Source organism: Mobula birostris, chromosome 9 (genome assembly GCF_030028105.1).
Source record: "Mobula birostris isolate sMobBir1 chromosome 9, sMobBir1.hap1, whole genome shotgun sequence".
NCBI classification, from domain to species: domain Eukaryota; kingdom Metazoa; phylum Chordata; class Chondrichthyes; order Myliobatiformes; family Myliobatidae; genus Mobula; species Mobula birostris.
The window spans coordinates 142,827,541-142,845,920 of record NC_092378.1 but is presented as its reverse complement, the minus strand read 5'-3'; the positions used below and the strand labels follow the sequence as shown (position 1 = coordinate 142,845,920).

Sequence of the window (18,380 nt, the reverse complement as noted above, 5' to 3'; positions counted from 1 at the left end):
ATGTCATAAAAATCTAGCAATGTGGTCAACGCTATTTCCATTTTAAAATTGAAGGATTTACTGCTGCATCTCAACCTTTTTTAAAGATCCTCTAAAGTACACTTATATATCTCCTTCCAAAAATGGCTAATTTTATGGATTTTTAAAAAGTTTTGCTGCTTTGCCAAATTCAGTTTATTATTTATGATGCCTGTGTCCATTGTCACTTCGAGTAAACTTTGTAAATGAAGTACACAAGGTTAAATTTCCCCTGATGAGACACATGGTTATAATCAGGATTTCCCAGTGAATGAGTAGGGAGGTTGTGCTGCATCTGGACAGGTACTGGTGAGGCCACACCTGGAGTACTGAGTGCAGTTCTGGCCATTTAATCTGAGGAAAGATTTATTGGCTTTGGAGGTGGTGCAGAGGAGGTTCACCAGGTTGGTTCTGATGATGAAGGGTTAACCTATGAGGAACGATTGTCACTTTAGACTATATTCACTGAAATACAGAAGAATGGGAGCGGATGTTCAATGATTCAAAGTACATTTATTTGCAAAGTATGTGGGTATACAGTATACAACCCTGAGATTCATTTTCCCACAAACAGCCACGAAACAAAGAAAGAAAGAAAAAGATCTTATGGAAACTTATGAAAGGGGTAGATAGGATAGAGGCAGGAAATCTGTTTCTGCTGGTGAGTAAGACTAGAATTAATGGACGTAGTCTCAAGACACCTCCTTACCATAGGGAGCCTTTTCTGATTGGTCGTCGGTGACTAGTGGTGTTCCCCAGGAGTCTGTGTTGGGACCGCTTCTTTTTACATTATATGTCAATGGCTTGGGTGACAGAATTGATGGCTTTGTTGCAAAGTTTGTGGCTGATATGAAGATTGATTGGGAGCAAGCGGTTTTGAAGAAGTAGAGAGGCTACAGAAGGACTTAGACATATTAGAAGAATGGGCAAGGAAGTGGCAAATGGAATAGTGTTGGGAAGTGTATGGTCATGCACATTGGTAAAAGAAATAAAAGAGTTGAAATGTTGGTACATCATGGGCTGAAGGGCATTTTTTGAGCTGTAGTGTTCTATGTTTTATGAATATGAAGTTTGACAGGGCTCCATAAAGATTAATGCATGTAGGTTTACTAACACGTAACACTTGTAATACAGGAAGCTCTCAGAGTAAACTGATCCTTTTCTGATGGCAGGCTGTGACTAGTGAGGCACAATAAGATTCAGTGCTTGGGCCCCAGCTATTTATGGTGTATGTAATGAGAGAACTAAATGTAATGGCTCCAAATTTACAGGTAGCACAAAACTGGGTGGTAGTGAGAACTGGGAGGAAGATGCAGAGAGGCTTTAGTGAGATTTGAGATTCTCATATTTTGAGAAAGCAGACAGACCGACAATAAGAACTTGTGTTCCAAGGTAAATCTTTAAATTATTTGATAACGTTCAATGGGTCAGGTAACACCTTTAGGTAGGAACAGTGTCAAGGTATCTTGGTTGAAACCTTTCTGATGGGAGCTAGTGGAGCTGAAATGAAAATGGATCGAGTGGTTTGGCCCAATGAGCATTTTCAATATTTATTAGTATTTGTTTTGGTGAAGTTTTACAGAATGTAAATATGATGGCTATGTGGTTAACTCTGTGTTGACAGGGCAGGAGGAAAACACCAAGCTGAATATCCCTCCAGTATCACTACAGATGCACTAATCCCACTATCATGTGCTTAAATAGAGTAGAATCATCTATCTCTGATAGAAATACAGAATTAACTTTGTCAATTCAACATAAGTGAGAAGTGCCTGCAGATCTTAAATCATTAATTTGATCTCTGGATGACATAAATTACTTTCTCATAGCCTCCTTGTCCAGAAATTGCTGTTAACTTAAGGAATATCATGGACTCTTGTCAAGATGTCAGAAGTTGTTCTGTGGCAGAATTTGAAAATGGCCTGGGTTATCAAACTTGGAAGCTAATTGCCAAAATACATTTCTGTTGAGGGTTGTAACCTTATTTCTCCATCTGTTACTCTTCCTCCACACGAGCCTCCGCATCCAACATCTCATTCTCTGCAACAATCACCATCTCCAAAGGGACTATGCCACCTAACATTTCTTCAACTCCATGCTGCTCTCTCCAGTTTCCGCAGGGATCACTCGCTCCATGATTCTCTTGTCCATTCATCCTTCCCCACTAAGCTCTCTCCTGACACTTATCCCTGCATGTGGCCAAACTTCTACACCTGCCCATTCACCTCCTCCCATCACCTCCATTCAGGGCTCCATCTGCTGGGGTCATCTTTTGTATCCGGTGCTCTCAACGCTGCTTCTACACTGATGAGACCCATTGTAATTTGGGGGACCGCTTCGTTGAGCACCTCCGCTCCATCCTCCAAAACTGGAACTTCCCAGTGGTTTCAACATGTCGGTCCATGGCCTCCTCTTGTGCCAAGATGAGGCCACCCTCAGGGTGGAGGAGCAGTACCTTACATTCTGTTTCGGTAGCCTCCAGTGTGATGGCATGAAAATTGATTTCTCCTTTCTGTTTAAAAAAAAAAAAAATTCTGTCCCCTCCCCCTTCTATTCCCCACTCCCCACTCTGGCTCTTTACCTCTTCTCATCTGCCTAGCACCTTCCCCTGTGTCTGCTCCTCTTTCTCTTTCTCTTAAGGCCTACTCTGCTCTTCTAACAGATTCCTTCCTCTGCAGCCCTTCAACTCTCCCACCCACCTGGCTTCACCTGCCACCTTCTAGCTAGCCTTCTTCCCCTCCCACCACCTTTTTATTATGGCGTCTTCCCCCTTCCTTACCAGTCCTGATGAAGGGTCTTGGCCCGAGACATTGAATGTTTATTCATTTCCATAGATGTTGCCTGACCTGCTGAGTTCCTCCAGCCGTTAGTGTATGTTGCTTACCCTTCCTCAGTAGTTTATTGCCGTGCCTTAATAGATCGAGGAAGAATTCAAACAATGTGATTACATTATCCAGTAGAGAACAGCTAATTAGAGAAGGTCTCAAATTAGTGTTGTAAGTCTACAGTTGGTGAAAAAGGTTAAGTTCTGATTAATCAACTTTATTCACAATGTCAGAATCAGATTTGTTACTACCAACATGTGTCATGAAATTTGTTAACTTAGCAGCAAGAGTTCAAAGCAAACATAATATAGAAGGAAAAAAACAACAATAATAATAAATAAATAAATTACAGTATATGTATATTGAATAGATTAAAAATCATGCAAAAAACAGAAATTATATATATTAAAGTGAGGTAGTGTCCAAGGGTTCAATGTCCATTTAGGAATCCGATGGCAGAGGGGAAGAAGCTGTTCCTGAGTCGCCGAGTGTGTGTTGGTGTGACATACAACAAAAAATAACATTCAACAATTATAAAGAATTATATAAAGTTAGATGTTAAAGTATGGATATGGAATAAAATGTGCGTTAATACATAAATACCAGCATGTATATGTGATGTTAACGGTATTATTTTAAAAAATGGCTTTAAGTGTTTACAGTGCAGTGCACTAACAGGTGCAACAGATAGAGGAGTGTGCTGATAACTAGAATGGGTGATCACATTAACTGCCTGGGAGAAAAGAAAACTTAAAGATGACTTTTAAGATGTTACTGAACTAGAATTTGGGCTTAACTGACTTCATAAATTAAATGAATAAACTTTGGACTTCCCTGAAATAAGCTTATTACTGCACCAAATTAGGAAGATGGTACTTTTTTTTAAAAAAAGGAATTTTATCTCCTTTATGTCTGAAAGTAACAAAGTGCTTTTGATGTAGGTATGCACCACTGCATGGCATGCATTGTAATCAGATATCAAAAAATATGACTTGGGTTTAGTAAAATGCTAACAATTTATTTTGATTTAACAAAGGCTTCAAATCATGCTCTTCCTATCAAGTGACATTTTGAAGTACAAGTTTATTAAATATTTGTATGTGACTGTGATTTCATTCTAATACTAGGTAACATCCAGGTGTCTTGGATAGATGATACTTCAGCATTTGTTGCACTGAGTCAACGGGAGCAGGTACAGATCGGTGAGTGCCGTTGCAAATTTTTGCAATGTCAAGTGTTTCTGCACAAAGGCTTGTGTAAACATGTTCCTCCTTTGTCAGCTTTCTCCCCCACCCCTGTTATAATTTTTTTTTCCAGTTTAAAGATCCATGTCTACTTACTGTACTCCAACTATTATTCATTTCTATCTTGACTGATTTTTGGCAGGCTCCTTTGCAGGAGATTCGCGGGTGGGTGTGACCCTACCTTTGCCTAACTTCAACGTAAACCTCCCAGAGCCAGAATCAGAGTCAGATTTCATATCAGTGGCATATGTTGTGAAGTGGTAGGAAGTGATTAAGAAGGGGTAATATGGCCAGTTTTCTTCTTGTGACACCCTGATTTGTTCTAGTTATTCCTCCCTGTATTGCTGTGTTGTTCACAGTCAATTGAACAGCAGAAACCAGCAGAGCTGGCTGTTGCCATCGGGAAGGAGGTACAGGAGTCTTAAGATCCCCAACACTAGTTTCAGGAACAGTTATTACCCTTCAACCATCAGGCTCTTGAACCACAATGGACAACTTCACTCAACGCTGAATTGATTCCACAACCTATGGACTCGCTTTCAAGGGAGTGTGTAACTCCTGTTCTCAGTAATATTTATTTACTTTATTATTATTTGTTAGTTTTCATACTTGCATAGTTTGTCTTTTGCACAATGTCTTTTTGTGTGTGGCTTTTCATTGAATCTGTTGTATTTCTTTGTTCTACTGTGATTGCAAGAAAACAAATTTCGGGGTAGTATATGGTGACATACTTTGATAATAAATTTACTTTGAACTTTTGAACAGATGAAAGTGGGGGAGGGAGGGGGAAGGGGTCAAAACTGGATGTTGCGAATCTAAAAATTAGAAGAAAAACAATGATTTAAATACTCAGCAAGACAGGCCTCATCAATGGCAACAGAAGCAGTTAATGTTTGTGGTTGTGATGAAGGATCTGGGACCCAGAAACGTTAATTCTGTTTCTTCTCTCATAGATGTGGCCTGACCTGTTGAATATTTCCAGCACTTTCTGGTTTGATGATAGCAGGAACACTGAACTTGACATCTTGAGATGTGTGAGTCAGTGACTGAAGACTATATTGGTCAATCATCTGTGTAGTTTAATTTGGGGTAACAAAGTAGAAGCAGAACCTCTGGGAAGTAGAACGTTTTGCTGTTCAGAAATTTGGACGGATGCCCATAGAGCACATGTGATAGTCACACAGTTCTTTTGATTCATCGGCAACTTGCTCTTGTGACAGTCATTCAGCAATCTCAGCTCAGAATAAATACACAAGTATAAGCACAAGGGTAATGTTATTCCATTTCCCTTTGCAGGCTCCAAGACTTGGCTAATTTTTGAAAAATCATTTTGTAATATCACTTGTCATATCAGTCTCGGTAGGTTAGCAATTTTATCATCTGAAAATGATGCATTCAAGTGATCGCCAGTGCTGCTGCTAAATAAGCTATGAGACTTGAGGTATTTCTGCCTATCTCTTCGCAATCCTTCATTTTAATTCTCTGGGCCAAATCCAGTGTGAAAATGTGGATAGCAGCGCAACTTAACCACTGATATAGTCAGTACTTGAAAGAAGTTCAACTCAAGGAGTGAGCTGGCGAATTGGATCAAAATTGCCTTGATGGTAGGCAGCAGAGGGAAGTGGTAAAAAGATGCCCATCCCCAAACTAATGAAGGTCAACATAGCACGTACCTTCTTAACCACTCTTTCAACTTGCATGGCAGCTTTAAGGGATCCATGCGTTTTGACCCCTCTCTTCCTCCACATTGCTAATAATCCTGCCATAACATTGTACTCCACCTTCAAGGCATGACCTACCCCTCACAAAGCCAGATAGATTGACTGTCCCTAATTAGAATATGCTTCTCCAGATGGATGTAAATCCTGTCTCAAAGAATCCTCATCATGAGCTTTCCCACTACTGACAGAAGACTCACTGGTTTATAACTCCTGAAATTATCACTGTTACCTTTGTTGAACAGAACAGCATTTGCCATCCTCCAGTCCTCTGATACCGCACCAAGAACGATTGATGTTTGCTGCAGTAGAATGCTTCCTTCTATCTTTCTTCATTCAAAGTTCAAAGTAAATTTATTATCAAAGTACATATATGTCACTACATGCAACCCTGTGATTCATCTTCTTGCAGGCATACTCGACAAATCCATAACAGAGTAATCATTATAGAATCGATGCAAGACTGCGCCAACTGGATGTTTAACCAAAAGACAGCAATTGTGCAAATACAGAAAGAAAGAAATAATAATAAATAAGAAATGAATAACGGGAACATGAGATGAAGAGTTCTTGAAAGTGAGTCCATAGGTGTGAGAACATTTCAGTGCTGGGGCAAGTGAAGCCTTTGGTTCAAGAGCCCAATGTTTGAGGGGTAATAACTTCCTGAATTTGGTGGTGTGAATCCTGAGGCTCCTGTACCTTTTTCCTGATGGCAGCAGTGAGAAGGGAGCATGATCTGGGTTGTGGAGGTCCCTGATGATGAATGCTGCTTTCTTGCAACAACGGTCCATTAGATGTAGCCACTGGTGGGGAGATGTACTTTACCTGTGACGGACTGGGCAATACCCATTACTTTTTGTGGACTTTTCTGTTCAAGGGCATTGGTGTTTCCATATCAGGCTGTGATGCAGCTAGTCAATGTACTCTCCATCACAGGTCTACAGAAGTTTGTCAAAGTTTTAGATGTCATGCCAAATCTTCACAAGCTCCAAGGGATGTAGAGGCACTGCCGTGCTTTCTTTGTAATTCCAGTTGCGTGCTGGGCCCAGGACTGGTCCTCTGAAATCGTAACACTGAGGAATTTAAAGTTGCTGACCCCCTCCACTTCTGATCCTCCGATGAACACTGGCTCATGGACTCCTGGTTTCCTCCTCTTGAGGTCAATAGTCAGCTCTTGAGGATTTTTTAAAGCTACTGTTGTTCAATGGACTATTTGTCAGTTCTTGCCAGTCCATAGAACAATAGTAGTTATAGAAAATCCTCAAAATGATGTTAGCTGTGGTTCAGTTGATTGTACTCTCATCATTGAGTTAAAAGGCTCTGGCTTCAAAGGAAAAATAATTAGTATCTTGGATGACGTTTCAGTAACTTCTGGAGGGAGATGAAAGATTAGCTTTATTGTGCATTGAAACGTACAGTGAGATGCGTGGTTTCCATCAAATCAAATCAGCGAGTGTCACCCAGTGCCAACATAGGATGGCCACAGCTCGCTCACTCACCCTAATTGTACATCTTTGGGATATTGGAGGAAACCCACGTGGAGAACATATAAACTCCTTAGTGACAGTGGCGGGAATTGAAGGTACCATGTCGGCCCAGGGTCTCGGCCTGAAACATTGACTGCTCATTCCCTCTCATTGATGCTGCCTGACTTGCTGAGATCCTCTAGAATTTTGTGTGTGTTGCTACATTTAAAAAAGCATTAAACCTTGGGCTCCTTCTCATGTGGGTACAAAACAAAATCCATGGCACCTTTCCGAAAAACGCAGGGATACTTTCTCTGGTCTTTTCACACATTTGTCCCTTGATCAACATTTTGGTACAGTAATTAGTTTATTTATTGTCACATGTACCAAAATAGTGGAGAAACCTTGATCTGCATGCCATTGGTACAGATCATTCCAAACATAAGTACATTGAGGTAGTATAAAGGGAAAATTAATGACAGAACACAGTACATAATGTTACGGCTTCAGGGAATTTCAGTGCAGGTAGACAATAAGGTACAAGGGCCATGGTGAGGTGGATTGCAAAATCAGATCAAAGAATAGATTATCTAGATTTATCACATTGATTAGTAACTTCATTTACAAATAATTATCTTAATTACAGTACCTACTCTTCTAAAGTAGATTGTTAATTGTAATACTTGGGATATTTTGCAAAAGAACTGACTTCCTAAATCTTGCCAGTATTGTATTCTTTTATAGATGAGATTCGTATTAATGAGGTGGGTGGTCAGATGTGGCCACAAGGCTTTTGTCAGTCAAAACTCTTAATATACTTTTCAAATAGGAATTTTTTTCCATGTTTGGGCTGTTCCTTTGGAATGTGATGTCTATATTAATTTTGGTGTTTTTTTTAAGGAATCATTGCAACATTCAAAGTTTTTCATCTGTTCTTTTCCCTCTGAATTGATTCATTTGTATAGATACAGTTTTGGAATAAGCCCATCTTTTCTGCATTGCTGCTTATGCCCTTCCTCCAAAAATTTATTTAGATTGTTTTTGTTCCAGGTGGTTGTTGGTTAAATTGACCATTTCCTGTATAACTTACTGATTTGAATGGCAGGTCATTGCAACAAAGCTAGCTGTGTTTATTCTCCAAGTTAATGGGTTCCTTGAGCACTTGATTTGCATTAAGTAAGTAATCTGTCAGTGGCATTTTGCATGGCTTCATAAAATGCAAATTTTCAGAGAAAAACATCTGATCTCGTCATGGTCTGCAGTATAAAGCAACACACTCAATTTGCTCAAAGAGTCATGGATTCCACGCTTGCCAGCAGCTATTAAGTCATGAGGTGCTCATCATTTTGTTCCCTGGATCAGATGCCAAGGTCCGAATGAGCTGACTCTTCACCTTTCAGGAACAGCTGGCAAGCTATAGGAGGGTCTCATTGGCAAGAAGGACTCTCCTAGTACATTCTTGTATCCTTTGCTAAGAGCTAAAACTCAATCACTCGCCTTGTCTCAAAGTTTGGGAGGCTTTTTAAGTTTCTCTGAATATCTGAGACCTTTCTCTATACCCCTTCATCTCTCATCTCTCTACACCCATGATTGTGTGGCAAGGCACAGCTCAAACAGCATCTATAAATTTACTGACAATACAACTGTTGTTGGTAGAATCTCAGATGGTGACGAGAGGGTGTACAGGAGCAAGATATACCAGCTGGTTGAGTGGTGTCGCAGCAACAACCTCGCACTCAACATCAGTAAGACCAAAAGAACTAATTGTGGATTTCAGAAAGGGCAATACAAGGGAACACACACCAGTCCTCACAGAGGGATCAGAAGTGGAAAAATTGAGCAATTTCACGTTCCTGGGTGTCAATTCTTTGAGGACCTGACCTGGACCCAACATAACAAGACAGCTATAAAGAAGGCAAGATGGCAGGTATACTTCTTTAGGCGTTTAAGGAGAATTGGTATGTCACCAAAAACACTTGCAAATTTCTACAGATACACCATAGAGAGCATTCTAGTGGGTAGCATCATTATCTGGTATTGGGGGCAGGGGCTGCTGCACGGGATTGAAATAAGCTGCAGAACATTGTGAAGTCAGTCAGCTCCATCCTGGGCACTAGCCTCCGTAGTATCCAGGTCATCTTCGTGGAGCGGTGCCTGAGGAGGTGGCATCCGTCATTAAGGACCTGCATCACCGAGGCCGTGCCCTCTTCTTATTGCTACCATCAGGAAGGAAGTACAGAAGCCTAAAAGCACACAATGATACAGGAACAGCTTCATTCCCCTGTCGTCCAATTTCTGGATGGACATTGAACCCATGACAGGACCTCACTATTTTCTTGCACTACTCATTTAATTTATCTAAGATACCTTCTTGCTCTCACATTACATTGTACTGCTGCTGCAAAGTTAATAAATTTCATGATGTGGGCAGGTGATATTAAATCTGATTCATTTTAAAAGATTTAAAATGGCTTCAAGTAATTATTCAGTCACACCATTTGATCATTACATGGTGCTTAAGCCTTTGTTTGAATTTTTAAAAAGTCATTCAACTTTTAAAAGGAGTAGACAAAATGAAAAAGGTGAGAAAACACTTCTTCATTGTGTCTTTTAAAAGTTGAATGATTTATTGTATTAAAAATTGAATAAAGGCAGTAGAGAGAACACTGCATTTTCTCTATAACAGCAGCACTATATTCTGCAGTCTGTTTTCCTTTTCCTTTTTAGTACCTTGATGTCTTTGGGTATGAAATGACCTGTCAGAATGGCATGCAAAAGAAAGCCTTTCATTGTATCTCGGTACAGGTGACAATAACAAACCAAGACTAGATGTTAACTCAGAAAATGAGGAAGTTAAATGATAAGAAAAAAAAAATTGCTGGAATACTAAGCAGGTCAGGCAGCATCTGAGGAGAGAGTGGTGTTTACATGGCACCTTTTGAAAGCCACGTGGAAATCCAAATGTAGTATTTCTACTGGCTCCAGCTTCATTATGTTTCTTACTTCCTCTTGGAACTCTAGAAAACTTAAATGAAAAATGAAATCAAGTTCACTTTAATTGAGGAAAAATTTGTAAGACAATAAAGGTCCTTCCATTGCTACCTCAATAATGGATTTCAGCATTTTCTTCATGACAGATGTCATTATCTGTCCATAAACAAAAAAGAATAAAGAGTCAAACAACAGGAATTCTGCAGATGCTGGAAATTCAAGCAACACACATCAAAGTTGCTGGTGAACGCAGCAGGCCAGGCAGCATCTGTAGGAAGAGGTGCAGTCGACGTTTCAGGCCGAGACCCTTCGTCAGGACTGATTGATGCTGCTTGACCTGCTGAGTTCTTCTGCATTTTGTGTATGTTGCTCTGTTATTTAGCCGCAAACACAAGGAAATCTGCAGATGCTGGAAATTCAAGCAACACACACAAAATGCTGGTGGAACGCAGCAGGCTTTCCTGCTTCTATTTTCTGTTCCTTCTTTCCTTTTATAGTGTTGTGACATTTGTGTCTTTCTAATTATCTAGGACATTCCCAGAATGCAGGAAGGTTTGGCAGATTGAAACCAATTCATCCACTAGTCACTAGTCTAGTCATTTCCTTTACGTCCCTTGGATGCCGGCCATCTGGCCCAGGCACTTTCTGTCCTATCACCGTATTAGTTTGCTTACTAATTTTCCCTCTAGAAATGAAGAATGTTTAAAAATCCTCCCTCTTTTAAGACCTTTGGTTTTTTAATACTGTAGGGACGCTTATAGTGTCTTCCCCCATAAAATAATTTTTTAAGATATCTGCCACTTTTCTTCCTGTTTCTCCTCAGTCTTGCCCTCTAAGGGCCCAATATCTACGTCAGTTTTTATGCTCTTTCAGAACCTCTTGCCAAATAATTTTTTAATTATTTGCCAGTTTGCCACCGTATTCTAAATCCTCCTTAGTTAATTTTTGAACACTAGTTTCAGCCCAAGTTCCTAAATCTTGAACTGAATTGGAAATTCTATCATGTTCCAATCATTCTTTCCTAAAGGACTCTATACTCTGAGATATTCACTAAAAATGTTTCATTACACAATACCATATCTAAAATAGTCTACTCGTTGCTTGGTTCCTCAATGTATTTTTCCAAGAAATCATCGAAGATGCATTCCATTATCTCGTCCTCAAGGCTACTGTTGCCATTTTGACTCTTTTCCAATCTTGTAATTAATATGAAAACCTTTCATTATTTTTTCAGTTATACACTGTTGTTCAGTAGAGCAAGGGATGTAGAATAAAAATTGGGTTATCAAACAGTAGGAATTAATGTTATTTTTGGATTGATATCTGAGGTACCCATGTAATTAATGCTTGTAATTAATAGAATTAATGATGGGTACTTTAGCTATTTGCATGAGGGAAACATGTTTGTATATCCAAGTTTTGCTTCTGGCACAAAGCTAGGTGACTGCGAGCTGTGAGGAAGATGAAGACATTTGCAGGGATAGAAGTAGCTTGACTGAAAGGGCAGTGATATAGCAGATGGTATACCATGTGGAAAAAATGTAAGTTCAAGTAGAAAGTCAGAATTACCTTTTCAAAATGGTGAAAATCAAAGGTGTTCAATCAGAGAGTTGATACGCAAATGCAACAGTGCAAGAGAGATGCTTCAAATCCAGAGTTGGGGACACAAAATGCTAGAGGAACTCATCAGATCAAAGGGCATTTATGGAGAGGAATAAACAGTTGACATTTCGGGCCAAGACCCTGCTTTAAGACTGGGAAGGAAGGGGGTATGTGGCCAGAATAAGAACTTGTCGGGTGGGGAAGGAGTTACAATCTAGAAGGTGATAGGTGAAGCCACATGAGGAAGAAAGGAGGCAGGTTGGTGGGGAAGAGGGAATGAAAGTACAACAACACTGCAGACTGTATTCCTTTTAACTGCTGGAGAGTTTGCCTCCAAGAAGCAAGAAATCCTGCTTGGTGTGTAGAGTCCTAGTGAAACTACAGCTGGGATTTATTGCATCGTTTCTGGTTGCCCTAACCAAGGAACAATGTGCAGTGGATTCAGGTTAATTGGGCAGTTGGTTAATCAGGGCAACTGCTTATTTGGGACATTACGCCATTTAATTGGAGCAGTAGACTTGCTGAACAGGTTCTAACTAGCATCAGTTGTGGGCACTTGGATGGGTGTTAAACACTCCGCCGTTCTTAGAGTGAACAGTTTTTAAATTGTATCAGTTACATGTGTTTGTGTTCAAAAAGCAGTGATTTTTGTCTCTGATAGTTGGCGAGAAATAAGCAGTAAGAGAGAGGGAGAACTGTATTGCTCACTGCAGTTTCAAGCATTTAGGTTTGGACATGCTCGAAATGGCCTTGAGTGAAAATGTAACAAAGAATTTAAAGGTATTAACAATCATCTTGAATGTTACAATGAAACTGAAGAATTGGAGGTTGCAATTATCAAAAGTATTATATGAAGGCAGTCACACGTAAACAGGAGGAATTCTGCAATGCTGGAAGTTCAAGCAACACACATCAAAGTTGCTGGTGAACGCAGCAGGCCAGGCAGCATCTCTAGGAAGAGGTACAGTCGACGTTTTGGGCCTAGACCCTTCGTCAGGACTAACTGAAGGAAGAGCTAGTTAGAGATTGGGGAGGGGGAGATGCAAAATGATAGGAGAAGACAGGAGGGGGAGGGATGGAGCCAACAGCTGGACAAGTGATTGGCAAAAGGGATATGAGAGGATTGTGGGACAGGAGGCCCAGGGAGAAGGAAAAGGGGGAGGGGAGGAAAACCCAGAGGATGGGCAAGGGGTATAGTCAGAGGGAGAAAAAGGAGAGAGAGAGAGAAAGGATGTGTGTATATGAATAAATTTCAGATGGGGTACGAGGGGGAGGTGGGGCATTAGCGGAAGTTAGAGAAGTCAATGTTCATGCCATCAGGTTGGAGGCTACCCAGACGGAATATCAGGTGCTGTTCCTCCAACTTGAGCATGCCATCAGGTTGGAGGCTACCCAGACGGAATATTAGGTGTTGTTCCTCCAATCTGATGACATGAACATTGACTTCTCTAACTTCTGCTAATGCCCCACCTCCCCCTCGTACCCCATCTGTTATTTATTTATATACACACATTCTTTCTCTCTCTCTCCTTTTTCTCCCTCTGACTATACCCCTTGCCCATCCTCTGGGTTTTTTTTCCCCCCTTCCCCTTTTCCTTCTCCCTGGGCCTCCTGTCCCATGATCCTCTCATGTCCCTTTTGCCAATCAACTGTCCAGCTCTTGGCTCCATCCCTCCCCCTCCTGTCTATCATTTTGGATCTCCCCCACCCCCTCTCACTTTCAACTCTCTGACTAGCTCTTCCTTCAGTTAGTCCTGACGAAGGATCTCGGCCCGAAACATCAACTGTACCTCTTCCTAGAGATGCTGCCTTGCCTGCTGCGTTCACCAGCAACTTTGATATGAAGGTAGTCCATTATTTGCACTCGGTGACTGCATTGATTTTGTTCATTTACAGTCAATCAAATGAAAATCGCAGTGTAGACTTTGAATTCCTCCGTCAATAACTATTAGGAAGCAATGCACAGTTTTATAATACTGTGGCTTTCTGTGGAGTTCATTGCCATAGGTGGCTGTGGAGGCCAAGTCATTGGGTACATTTAAAGTGGAGGTTGATGAGAAGCATTGATCGTGTGGATAGTCAGAGGCTTTTTCCCAGGGCTGAAATGGTTGCCACAAGAGGTAACAGGTTTAAGGTGTTGGGGAGTAGGTACAGAGGAGATGTCAGGGGTACATTTTTTACTCAGAGAGTGGTGAGTGCGTGGAATGGGCTGCCGGCAACAGTGGTGGAGGCGGATACGATAGGATCTTTTAAGGGACTTTTGGATAGGTATATGGAGCTTAGAAAAATAGAGGGCTATGGGTAAACCTAGTAATTTCTAAGGTAGGGACATGTTCGGCACAACTTTGTGGGCTGAAGAGCCTGTATTGTGCTGTAGGGTTTCTGTGTTTCTAAATTTTGATAGTTTGATTTGTCGGGCATCAAAGCTTACAGAGTGAATGGGGTTGCAAACTCGCTGAGCCAAATGGCTTCATTCTGCTCCATGTCTTATGATCTTATGTAATAGTATTGGTAATGTTCTAATTTCTGTATTTTATTTAAATACATAATTTGTTATTCATTTAAGCAGTAGTTCATCTTTTCTATACTTTATAAAAATGAAGCTTTGGCTAAGTAGGACAGCCACTTAATTAGGCCAAAATGCATTGGTCCTGATGTGTCCCATTTAACCAGAATCCACTGTACTTTGAATAGAAAAAGAGCAGTGAAGATTCATCCAAACCTGAGATGTTAGGGTTGGCATGTGAGATGAACTTAAGCAGACTGGACCTTTTTAAAACCATGAGGAAATCTGCAGATGCTGGAAATCCAAGCAACATATGCAAAATGCTGGAGGAACTCAGCAGGCCAGGCAGCATCTGTGGAAAAGAGTAAACAGTCGACATTTCGGGCCGAGATCCTTCATCAGGACCTTTTAATCTCTTTAGTTCAGAAGAATGAAAGGAGGGAGGGAGCAGAAGATGGTGGCGCGACGCAGCGCGCGCGGCCTCTCCGGTAAATGATATCGTATTTGTAAGTAGGATGCTGTGCACAATTCGGATTTGATGGAGACAGACGTGAGAAGCACAGAGGAACATCTGAGGAAACTTCTGAAATGCCCGGTTCACTGCTACTGCGCGACCGAGAATCTCCAGAGGGGAAGGCCCCAAATCCTCAGCTTTGCCTGTTGCTGGCGGCCAGAGCTGGGGTTGAAGCGCTCGGCAAAGATGGTGCTCGGTGTCGGAGGGCTGGTCAGAGGCTCGAAGTTTTCGGATGGACTGAGAGTCGGACTGTGGTCGGGTGCTTCCAGGATGCTGCATCGGCAAACTTGCGGTGCTGGAAGCTCATGGCAGGGAGAGTTTTCTTCCTTCTACCATCTGCGTGAGATGATGGGACTTTCGAGAGACTTTGAGACTTTTTTTTACCGTGCCCGTGGTCTGTTCTTCATCAAATTATGGTATTGGTTGCACTATTGTAACTATACGTTATAATTATGTGGTTTTTGTCAGTTTTTCAGTCTTGGTCTGTCTTGTGTTTCTGTGATATCACACTGGAGGAACATTGTATCATTTCTTAATGCATGCATTACTAAATGACAATAATAGAGGACTGCGTGTCCTCATAATCTAAAAGGTGATCTCACTGAAACAGAAAATTCTGAGGTAGAAAGGTAGGGGCAGAATTGCTGGAGTCAAGACGCGGGGTTATAGTCTCAAAATTAGAAATCGGCCATTGGAGACATATGAGAAAAAATTCTTCAGTCAGGGTAGTGAATGCAAGGTGGATAAATTATTAAATTTAAAGGGGGTTATGGGGTTAGTGCCAGAAAGTGGCACTGAGATAAAAGGCAAGGCCATGATCTTAAGTGGCAAAGCAGGCATGAGAGACTGAATGCAATACAACTATTTATATTGTACTTGCGTGAAGTAAGCATCCACCCAAAAAATATATTTTTTTTCTTCCCGTTGGTAATTCTTATCAAGTGAATGGTGTCTCTGATTTTGTAGCTTGTGTGGCTGGTGTTGAATTGAGAAGCTTATTCCCAACATGATGCCAACAGTTCTCATTTGGATTATCTGACAATAGCCAATGAGATTCAACCTTTCAGAGGGTTCTGGTTTTCCGTCTGTTTTAGAACAGACCACGTCAAAGTCGAGTTTATTGTCATATATGCAAGTACATGTATGCTTAGGTGTATTGAAAAAATTACTTGGGGCAGCATCACAGGCATACAGTGGCATGCAAAAGTTTGGGCACCCCGGTCAAAATTTCTGTTACTGTGAATAGTTAAGTGAGTAGAAGATGAACTGATCTCCAAAAGTCATAAAGTTAAAGATGAAACATTCTTTTCAACATTTTAAGATTAGTGTATTATTTTTGTTTTGTACAATTTTAGAGTGGGGGGGGGAAGGAAAAGAGCACCATGCAAAAGTTTGGGCACCCCAAGAGATTTGAGCTCTCAGCTAACTTTTACCAAGGTCTCAGACCTTAATTAGCTTGTTAGGGCTATGGCTTGTTCACAGTCATCGTTAGGAAAGGCCAGGATATGCAAATTTCAAAGCTTTATAAACACTCTGACTCCTCAAACCTTGTCCCAACAATCAGCAGCCATGGGCTCCTCTAAGCAGCTGCCTAGCACTCTGAAAATTAAAATAAATGATTCCCTAGAAGGCTATAAGAAGATAGCAAAACATTTTCAGGTAGCCGTTTCCTCAGTTCGTAATGTAATTAAGAAATGGCAGTTAAGAGGAACGGTGGAGGTCAAGTTGAGGTCTGGAAGACCAAGAAAACTTTCTGAGAGAACTGCTCGTAGGATTGCTAGAAAGGCAAATCAAAACCCCTGTTTGACTGCAAAAGACCTTAAGGAAGATTTAGCAGACTCTGGAGTAGTGGTGCACTGTTCTGCTGTGCAGCGATACCTGCACAAGTATGACCTTCATGGAAGAATCATCAGAAGAAAACCTTTTCTGTGTCCTCACCACAAAATTCAGCATCAGAAGTTTGCAAAGGAACATCTAAACAAGCCTGATGCATTTTGGAAACAAGTCCTGTGAACTGGTGAAGTTAAAATAGAACTTTTTGGCCGCAATGAGCAAAGGTATGTTTGGAGAAAAAAAGGTGCAGAATTTCATGAAAAGAACAGCCCAACTGTTAAGCACGGGGGTGGATCGATCATGCTTCGGGCTTGTGTTGCAGCCAGTGGCATGGGGAACATTTCACTGGCAGAGGGAAGAATGAATTCAATTAAATACCAGCAAATTCTGGAAGCAAACATCACACCATCTGTTTAAAAAAAGAATAGCTGAAGATGAAAAGAGGATGGGTTCTACAACAGGATAATGATCCTAAACACACCTCCAAATCCACAATGTATTACTGCAAGCGGCGCAGGCTGAAGGTTTTGCCATGGCACTCAGAGTCCCCTGACCTAAACATCATCGAGAATCTGTGGATAGACCGCAAAAGAGCAGTGCATGCAAGATGGCCCAAGAATCTCACAGAACTAGAAGCCTTTTGCAAGGAAGAATGGGTGAAAATCCCCCAAACAAGAATTGAAAGACTCAGCTGGCTACAGAAAGTGCTTACAAGCTGTGATACTTGCCAAAGGGGATGTTATTAAGTACTGACCATGCAGGGAGCCCAAACTTTTGCTTCAGGCCCTTTTCCTATTTTGTTATTTTGAAACTGTAAAAGATGGAAATAAAAAAGTAATCTTGCTTAAGATATTAAAGAAATGTGTCATCTTTAGCCTTATGCCTTTTGGAAATCAGGTCATCGTTTACTCGCTTAGCTATTCACAGTAACAGAAATTTTGACTGGGGTGCTCAAACCTTTGCATGCCGCTGTATAGGAGCTAACTTAGGCCATTTGGCCCATTGAGTCTGCTCTGCCATTTCATCATGGCTGATCCATTTCCCTCTCAGCCCCAGTCTCCTGCCTTCTTCCCGTATCCTTTCATGCCCTGACCAATCAAGAATCTATTAACCAGTGCCTTAATATACATAAAGACTTGGCCTCCACAGCCACCTACGGCTATGAATTCCACAGATTCACCAATCTCTAGCTAATGAAATTCCTCCTCATCTCCGTTCTAAAGGAATGCGCCTCTACTTAACATCATATAATAGGTTTCAACAGGTAGATTTAATGTCAGAGAAATGTATACAGTATACATCCTGAAATTCTTTTTCTTTGCAGACATCCACAAAAAGAGAGTACCACCCCAAAGTATGAATGACAGTTAAAACATTAGAACCCCAAAGCACCCTCCCACTCCCTCTCACGCACAAGCAGCAGCTAGGCAACGTCCCCCGCCCACCCCCACCAGCAAAAAATCATCAGCACCCTCCACCGAGCACTCAAGCATGCAGCAAAGCATCAATAAAGACACAGACTTGCAGTACCCCAAAAACCACTCATTCACCCAGTAATTTGACATACCACAGCCTCTCTCTTTCTCTCTCCTTTCTCTCTCTCTCCTTTCTCCTTTCTCCCCCCTCCCCCCTCCCTCCTCCCTCCTCCCTCCTCCCTTCTCCC

The 18,380-nt window shown here is 41.2% G+C and overlaps 1 protein-coding gene across 4 annotated transcripts in view; it reads left to right on the top strand.

Annotated features, from left to right (window-relative positions):
* The window catches only part of parn (poly(A)-specific ribonuclease (deadenylation nuclease)), a 159,734-nt gene that overhangs the window by 64,063 nt on the left and 77,291 nt on the right, over positions 1-18,380 (top strand). For all 4 annotated transcript variants that reach the window (XM_072269025.1, XM_072269022.1, XM_072269023.1 and 1 more), the window contains one exon: positions 3,971-4,045. In XM_072269025.1, the coding sequence (XP_072125126.1) occupies positions 3,971-4,045 (75 nt within the window). The remainder of the gene's footprint in view (positions 1-3,970; positions 4,046-18,380) is intronic.